This window comes from Mus pahari, chromosome 9, assembly GCF_900095145.1.
Source record: "Mus pahari chromosome 9, PAHARI_EIJ_v1.1, whole genome shotgun sequence".
Lineage (NCBI taxonomy): Eukaryota > Metazoa > Chordata > Mammalia > Rodentia > Muridae > Mus > Mus pahari.
Genome location: NC_034598.1, coordinates 89,372,248 through 89,380,311, shown reverse-complemented (window position 1 = coordinate 89,380,311; position 8,064 = coordinate 89,372,248). Strand labels below are relative to the sequence as shown.

Sequence of the window (8,064 nt, the reverse complement as noted above, 5' to 3'; positions counted from 1 at the left end):
TTTTTTTGAGACAGGGTTTCTCTGTGTAGCCCTGGCTGTCCTGGAACTCACTCTGTAGACCAGGCTGGCTTGAACTCAAGAGATCCTGCCTGCCTCTGCCTCCCAAGTCCTGGGATTAAAGGCGTGCGCCACCGCTGCCCAGCAGAGCTACCATTTTTTTTAAAAAAAGATTTATTCATTTTGTATGTTTGCCTGCATGTATGTTTGTGTACCAGGAGTGTTACTACTTCATAACTATTTTTGCTACTGATATGAATTGTAATATAATTATCTGTGTTTTCCAGTGGTCTTTTGATCCCCAGAAGGTTCACAAGTCATAGGGAAACCTATAATTATTATTTTTCCATTTTAGCCCACATATCATTGTGTTCTATCGATATTTGTAAAATTTTTCTAAAATAAGGCTTTCAGTAGCATGTATAACATGAAGTTGTTCTAACTCACAATGTTTTAATGTTAGCATAGGTCTATAATCCAGCATTTGGGAGGTGAAACAGAATCCATGCAAAAGAAATGTGAATAGTATTAGTCTCTGTGAGACTGGCTTTATGCATGCACATCTCAGATCATCATATCATCACCAGTTTAATTCACAACATATGCCACACATTGGTGGTGGCCAAGGGTTTTACAGGACCATGCCTTCTCAGCAGATAGAACATGACATGAAATTTCCCAATTCCCATATCTTTCCCATAATCAGAGATCTGGGGGGAAAAATCCTTACGTTACTTTATAAGTTCTTAATAAAGAGCCTATTAAAGGAGACAGGGCGGGTAGAACTTGCTTATTGGGCTTCCTTAGTGTGATTTTTCTCAACTTTCTGTGTCCGTGAATGTTGAAGAGCTGTGTTTGTGAGTTGCCATATTTGAAAGGGAGTCCCTTAACTGTTTGGTCTGCATTGTGAGTCTTCATAAACTCTAGGAATGTTGAATATTTTGGCAGGCATTTAAATTTCTAAGGATGATTATTTTCCTCCAGTGTTGTTTTTGTTCTTTCTGACTTAAAATCAGCTAGACCTTTAGCTGATAACGCCGGTCCTGCTCGTAGGGTGTGGTTTTTGTTTTTAAAGATTATTTATTTATTTTATTTATATGAGTACACTACAGCTGTCTTGAGACACACCAGAACAGGGTATTGGATCCCATTACAAATGGTTGTGAGCCCCCATGTGGTTGTTGGGAGTTGAACTCAGGACCTCTGGAAGAACAGTCAGTGCTTTTAGCCCCTGAGCCAACCCTCCAGCCCAGGGTGTGATTTTTGTAATGAAGAAAGTAGAAAGAATCATTTATTTGGCTGTCAGTGTTCATGGAAAATGCCAGGTGAGAATGTATTAGACTGGACAGACACTGTGGCAGTAATGATGGTGGCATCTCTTTTCAGTGTCATCACCTGTCTTGTTATAATAGTGTTCTGCGGTAGGTGAGATCTCTCCTACTAAAGTCACTCTTTCCAATCTTTTTAGTTTACAATCAAGAAGAGGAGTCTTTCTACGTCCACCATGACATACTCCTGTCTGCATACCCTCTGAGTGTGGAATGGCTGAATTTTGATCCTAGCCCAGATGCATCTACTGGTAATTGGGAAACTTGTTTGTTCTTCATGGGTGAGAACTGTCACTGAGTGTGTGAAGTGGTACTTATGTAATCCCCTGTTTAATGTCACTTAATCGACTTTAGATAAGCCACTACACTATGGGGTCAAAGATACTATCTTGAAGGCTTTTTTTGACTATAGAGCTATTGGCTCTCATGAAAGCCTACTGTAAAATGGTATCATGTTGCCAGCTGGGATTTGGGTATAACATGTCTCAGAACATTCAGTGAGCCAGATATGGTATGGTAGTGTATCATTTGGGAGCCAGGGGAGGAGAATCTTGAGTTCCATGCCAGCCTGGACTTCATAGTGGAACCTTGTCACAAAAACTTAACGAAAAAAAAAAAAGCAGATAAAAGTAAAACAGAGACTTTGTCCCCTTGTCATGGGTAACCAGCTTCTCATGGTGCTCAGTCTTGACTTGATCCTTTTCCCTGCAGTAGCCCATGAAGGAAAGGGCAAGAACGGTTGCTTCCCTGCTGAGGCCAAAGGATCAAACCTTTATTGCTAAAATTAACGACTCTCAAGCTCAGGGATGGCGTGGGAACTGTTAATCCTGCAGGATTCCAAGATGGTAGCTGCAGTGGTGTTGAGCAGCACTGTTCAAGACACTCCACGGTGCGATGTCCTAGACTGGCAGATGTGGGGGTTAGTTTTCTAATGGAAAGGGCACTGTCTCTTTCATAGGAAATTACATTGCCGTGGGAACCATGACTCCTGTCATTGAGGTGTGGGACCTGGATATAGTGGACTCTCTAGAACCAGTCTTCACACTGGGAAGCAAGCTTTCCAAAAAGAAGAAGAAGAAAGGGAAGAAGGTAAAGAGGTGTGGGTATTTAAAAAGACAAGCTGGGTTAAGTGACTGGAGAGGAAGGTATAAGAACATGTATTTTTGCAATCAGATAGTTTTGGTGGAACAGGACAGGAAGTTACAAGGTTAGTGTAATTTCTGATTTCAGGAAGTCCATGTATTTTCTGGTTGCATGAACCTTGTTGGCAGATGATCCAGGTGGTGGTAAGCCTTCATGTAGAATAGCTCTTCTATTCAATCCTAGTTTGGACTTTATGTTTCTGTTTACCTGCTTGCGTGATGAATTCTATTTTTCTTTTAGATTTTAAAATAGGTTTGGGGAGAGGTGAAGGGCAGTGTTGATAGGTTATGAATTGCTATAGTTTCCTTCTGGAAAAGAATATTTACAATGATAGTTATAGGGTGACAGTTTGTGATAGGTTTTTTTAATAATTAAAATATATTACAGAGTTCCTCAGCAGAAGGACATACTGATGCTGTCCTTGACCTGTCCTGGAATAAGACAGTCAGGTAAAAAGATGGTGTACATGTGATGTGTCTGCAGTGTTCTAGTTCATCCCTGCACTGTCTGTCTGCTGTGCATGGGTCTTTATGTCCATCTTTCCCCCTTTCCTGCAGTACATATCACTTGGGGCAGTAGCTCATACCCACATCCCCTGGCAGACTGTGTTGTTTACCTCCCTCCTACCCACCACAGGGGAGTGTACACCACCGTGCCAGTGGTGCCCCATGATGCTGCTGCACCCCAGCTGACTGTAGCCTCACTTGATTTCATTTTTACATATCACCCACTTTTTCATCTTAAACTATAGCCAGATACTCACAGCATAAAACCATCACTGATCCCTTTCAAGTTCAGTGCGTCAGTACATGCACATTGTGCAACTGCCACCACTTCCCAGACTGAACTCTGTATCTTATAAATATCAACCCTGCCTTCTCCCTCTTCCTCTCATCCCTGGCCGCCTCTATTCCACTTCCTGCCGAAATGTGTTTTGGTTTCTGTTTTCTTTCTTGTTTTTTTCCAAGACATTGTCTCAGTATGTAGTTCTGGCTATCCTGATGTGTAGATGAGACTGCTCTCAAATTTACAGAGCTCCACCTGCCTCTGCCTTCCAGGTGCTGGAGTTCAAGTTGTGAGCCACTGTATCTGGCATTGTGTTTTAAAAGATGTAGTCTCACTGTTGCCCAGGTTGTCTCAAACCCCGAGCTCAAGGGTATTTCTGCGTCAGCTCCCAGAACTGGAGCTGTACACGCATTTCTTGGTGATTGATGTTGGGTGTCAGTGCTCATTGACCAGTGTGTATGGGAAGTGTGTTTTTCACATGGAATTGTAAAAGTGTGTCCTGAAGTAATACCTAGCTAGACATGTGTTTCCCAGTGTTTCTGTCATGCTCTGGGTTTTCTGATTCTCTCTGTAAATCACTTAACGTTGGTAGTTGTGTTATGTGTTTGCTGTTATATCCAAGAAGCTCCCTAATTCAAGGTCATCAAGATGAATGTTAAGGTGCTATTCTGGGATTTTATAGTGTTAGCTCCCACACTCAAGTCTGCCATCCATTTTGAGGTGTGTGGATGCTAAGATGAAGGTCAAACTTTTTCACACTTGACTTGTTTGTTGAAAATGTCATTCCCCCAACTTGAACATTTCATTGTCTTAGTGCTTTTAAAAATTAAAAATACTAATCATGGGGAAATGCAAAGTAAAACAGCCACAACCCAGTGGGCAGCAGGCATATAGTTCCAATTCCCTGGGAACTGAGGCAGGAATACTGTTTGAGCACAGGGTTTGAGACAACCTGGGCAAAACAGTGAGGTTACATCCCCAACAAACAAAACAGGCTGGAGAAGTGGCTGTGTGGTTAAAAGTGCTTACTGCTCTTACAGAGGACCTGAGTTGGTCCCCAGCGCCCACATCAGTGGCTCACAGCAAAATGTATTTTCTGAGATTTACTTTTGTCTGGTCAGTCTTTAGACCATTTTGTTGTGATACTCTTAACTCTTCCATTAATTTTAAAATCAGAAACTGTATGCTTTCCAGTTTTATTATGGGTCCCTGGTTCAGGCATAGGAAATTTTAGAATCCGCTTGCCAGTTTCTGCTGATGTTAAGTAAGCTTTGAGCCAAGCCTGTGTGGCTGCGTCTATAATCAGCTGGTAGCTCAACCTAGAGGTGCTGTTTGCAGCTCAACAGTATTATGTCTTCCAGTACAGATGGAGAAGGGCCTTTCCACTTTGATATTCTTTCCTTTATTTTGATAATCTTTGGTAGTCTTCAGAGTGTAAGTCTTAAGGTTTGTTTCTTAAATACCTAATATTTTACTGTTTTGATGTTACAAGTGAACTTATATTTAATGTGCTTTGTTTTTTAAATGACTTCTCTCTTTTATTTCTATGTTTCTCAGAAATGTGCTGGCGAGTGCATCGGCAGACAGCACTGTAGTTCTCTGGGATCTGTCTGTGGGGAAGTCAGCAGCCAGACTTACTGCACATACAGACAAGGTGTGTGACTTAGTGAGCAAAAGGCTTCCAAAGAAATGGCAGATTACTGACTAAAGGAATCTGGACATTCGTATATGACTTTCTGTGATTTACAAAGTGCTTTCGACAGCACAGTGACGTGCATGTCGCATAGCCCTGTGTGATAGATACAATCCTGTGATGTTATAGAATAGTAATCAGGAACATTGCCCTGTGACTTGTTCATGGAGGCTTGTGGGGGGTGGAGTCCGGTCAAAACAGTAGTGAGGAAAGTTTGTAGCAGATGTGTAACCATAGAACTCTGCTTAGGATGCTGATGTACCAAGAACAGCAGAACTTTCAGACCAACCCATTCTACTTTTCTCCCCTTTCTTCTGAGGGTCATAAGTGTTCCACCACAAAATTTGAAGAATGTTATATTATTCTTAGAAGTGCTAGCCTTTATTTGAGAATATGGTTTCCCTTTTTGAGTACTTAATAACTGGTTCCTTGGCCAGGCATAGTGGCATATACCTTTAATCCTAGTGCTTCGAAGGCAGAGGAAGTTCAAGGCCATTAGGCCAGCCAGGTCTGTGTAGCAAGTTTCAGACCAACCATGCCTACATAGTGAGGCCCTCTCCAAAAAAAAATAGATTGTACACTGTCAGAATTTCAAAGGAGAATGCATAGGAACACTGCCAGTTCTGTCTCACTACACCGTAGCAGTATTACTCAAAGTGGGTAATGATAGATCTTTATCTTTCCTCCCTATAGGTTCAGACTCTGCAGTTTCATCCATTTGAAGCACAGACTCTGATTTCTGGGTCCTATGACAAGTAAGAACGCACTTCTCATACTGCTGTTGCATTGTTCTTGAACTATTTAAAAGCACTTGGCCTAGAGGTGTAGCTCAGAAGGGCTGTTGCCCAGTGTGCTCAAGACCTGGAGCTCTGTCTGCACTAAGACAAGACGGGGTGCCATCTGGTGCTTACGCTGTTTAAATTGTAAGTGATGGTTTTCAACCCCAATCCTTCATATCCCCTAAAAAGAAATATGGTTTTGTCATAGTATCCTAATTATAGAAACTAGCAACTTATCTGGTTTTAAAAAAATGTATGAGTTAGCCGGGTTTTGTGATATAAGCAACCCTGCACTCAGTGACGTCACTTTCTCCTTTTGAGATTCTGCCCATGTAGACTGAGTTCAGTTGGTCAAAGTGGCTTGGTTAGGCTCAGCAGAGACACTTGATTCTCCAGAGGTCTTTGGAGACTTGGTTCAGAACTAGTACACTTCCTCTCCCTTCCTTCCCCTCTACCCCAATGTTGTCCCCATGCCACATGTCAGATGGCCTGGGAGATGTGCTCTGCCTCTGTGGGGAGCATTCCCACATTCCCACATTGCATGGCAGAAGCTATGGGTATAGGAGAAATGAACAGCTAGAGCTACTACGTCAGCTGCAGAGAGCCTGCTCACACGTGCTCCCCTTTCACAGACGGATCTGAGGGGAGAGATGGCAAGAGAATCAGACCAGTTAGCAGTCTTTGTTTTGATTCCTTATCCTTTAGAAGAGTTTAAGTTTCTAGTTTTTCTTAGATGTGATTTGTGAAAAATTGTAGGACAGAATTGTATCCCTTAGTCCCCTGGGCACAATAACCTGACTAGAACAGGTTGGATCCAGAGTTGCATGGCTCTGAGATCTACCTGGAAAAGGGAAATAAGAATTGCCCTGGACTTTGGAAATAGGATTCATCCATAAGTCAAGGTTTTGACCAAGGTTAGGACCTGGTTAGAGCCACAGTACCTTCCAGTGACAAAAACAAAATCCACCAGTGAATGTCCACCAGGGGCTGGAGAGGTGGCTCAGCATTGAGAACAGTTTGTTTTCTCAAAGGCTCCTGGTCAGTTCCCATCACCTTAACTCCAGTTACAGGGGGATCTGATGCCTTCTTTGGCTTCTGTAGGCTCTGTATACATGCACACACCCGATGCACATACATTTATGCAGTCAGAACACTTTCATACATAATTCCAAAACAAAATGAATAGTTCAGCAGGCTAGAGAGATGACTGTTAGTAGGCTCTCTGCAAGAGGAGCAAGTTCTCCTAAGTTCACTCCTAGTACTTACATCAGAAGGCTCACAGCCAGCTGCAGTTCTAACCCCAAAGGATTCCATGTCTTCTGAACCACATACACACATAATGGGTGCACACACACACACACACACACACACACAACACAGTGGAACTTGTTTTTTGTTTTTTTGTTTGTTTGTTTGTTTTTTTAAGTTTAGAACCTTAAAACAAGCTTTAAATAATTGAAATCTGAATTCACAATGCTGCTCTGTTACCATTTCACTAAAATAAACGTAACCCTAGCATGCAATGTGTGCAGATCGGTGGCTCTGTATGACTGCAGAGATCCCAGCCAGAATCACCGCCAATGGCGGTTCAGTGGGCAGATTGAGAGAGTGACCTGGAACCACTTCTCACCGTGTCATTTCTTGGTAAGAATATGCATTGTTTTTTCTAATTCCATTATAGAGAGATTCTCAGAAAAGCATTTTCTCTGCTGGTGTGATGTTTCTGGGTCTTAGAATTGAAAAACTGAAGTGTGTTGCTTAACAATACAAAAAAATAAATTAGTTAGTGAATTATCTAATTTTCAACTATTCCATTGGGCTACATATTTTTTTCTATTTTAAAATCATTTTACTACTTACAGTATTTTTGACATACTAATCATAATACTATTCTGTTATTTCAAGGTGTTGTTACAGGATCGTGTAGCACGGGCTGGCCTTGACCTTGCAAATCTCCCTCCTTCTACCTATTTTTGGTGTTTTTTTAATGGTTAAATCAGTCCAAAAGATTCTTAATTCCTTATGTGTAGATTAAACTTGGGCGATGGGGATTGCCAATGATTAGTAGCACTGTCTACCAAATGGGAAGAAAGTAAGGCTTTTCTAAACGTTCACTAACATCAGCCAAACAGAAATGAGTCCTAGTGTTGCAAGGGATGCCTGTCTCCCACCACTGCTGGATTGGTGCTGCTGTGTGTAGAGCTTTAGGTCTCTCTCTCATCTGTCTTTGCTCTCTGATTCTTAAGAGCATTCACAGCTTCTTTCCATGTCACTCCACCACTATGGCAATATTGAGACCTGATCTGACCATACCATTCTTTTTTTTTTTTTTTTTTTA

At 41.8% G+C, this 8,064-nt stretch overlaps 1 protein-coding gene across 1 annotated transcript in view; it reads left to right on the top strand.

The window, feature by feature from the left end:
- Pwp1 (PWP1 homolog, endonuclein) overlaps positions 1-8,064 on the top strand; it is a gene marked incomplete at its 3' end in the record, with an annotated part of 15,235 nt that overhangs the window by 5,136 nt on the left and 2,035 nt on the right. Inside the window, exons 6-11 of the mRNA XM_021204284.2 lie at positions 1,466-1,576; positions 2,284-2,414; positions 2,856-2,917; positions 4,812-4,908; positions 5,641-5,702; positions 7,259-7,370. Coding sequence (XP_021059943.1) covers positions 1,466-1,576; positions 2,284-2,414; positions 2,856-2,917; positions 4,812-4,908; positions 5,641-5,702; positions 7,259-7,370 — 575 coding nt within the window. The remainder of the gene's footprint in view (positions 1-1,465; positions 1,577-2,283; positions 2,415-2,855; positions 2,918-4,811; positions 4,909-5,640; positions 5,703-7,258; positions 7,371-8,064) is intronic.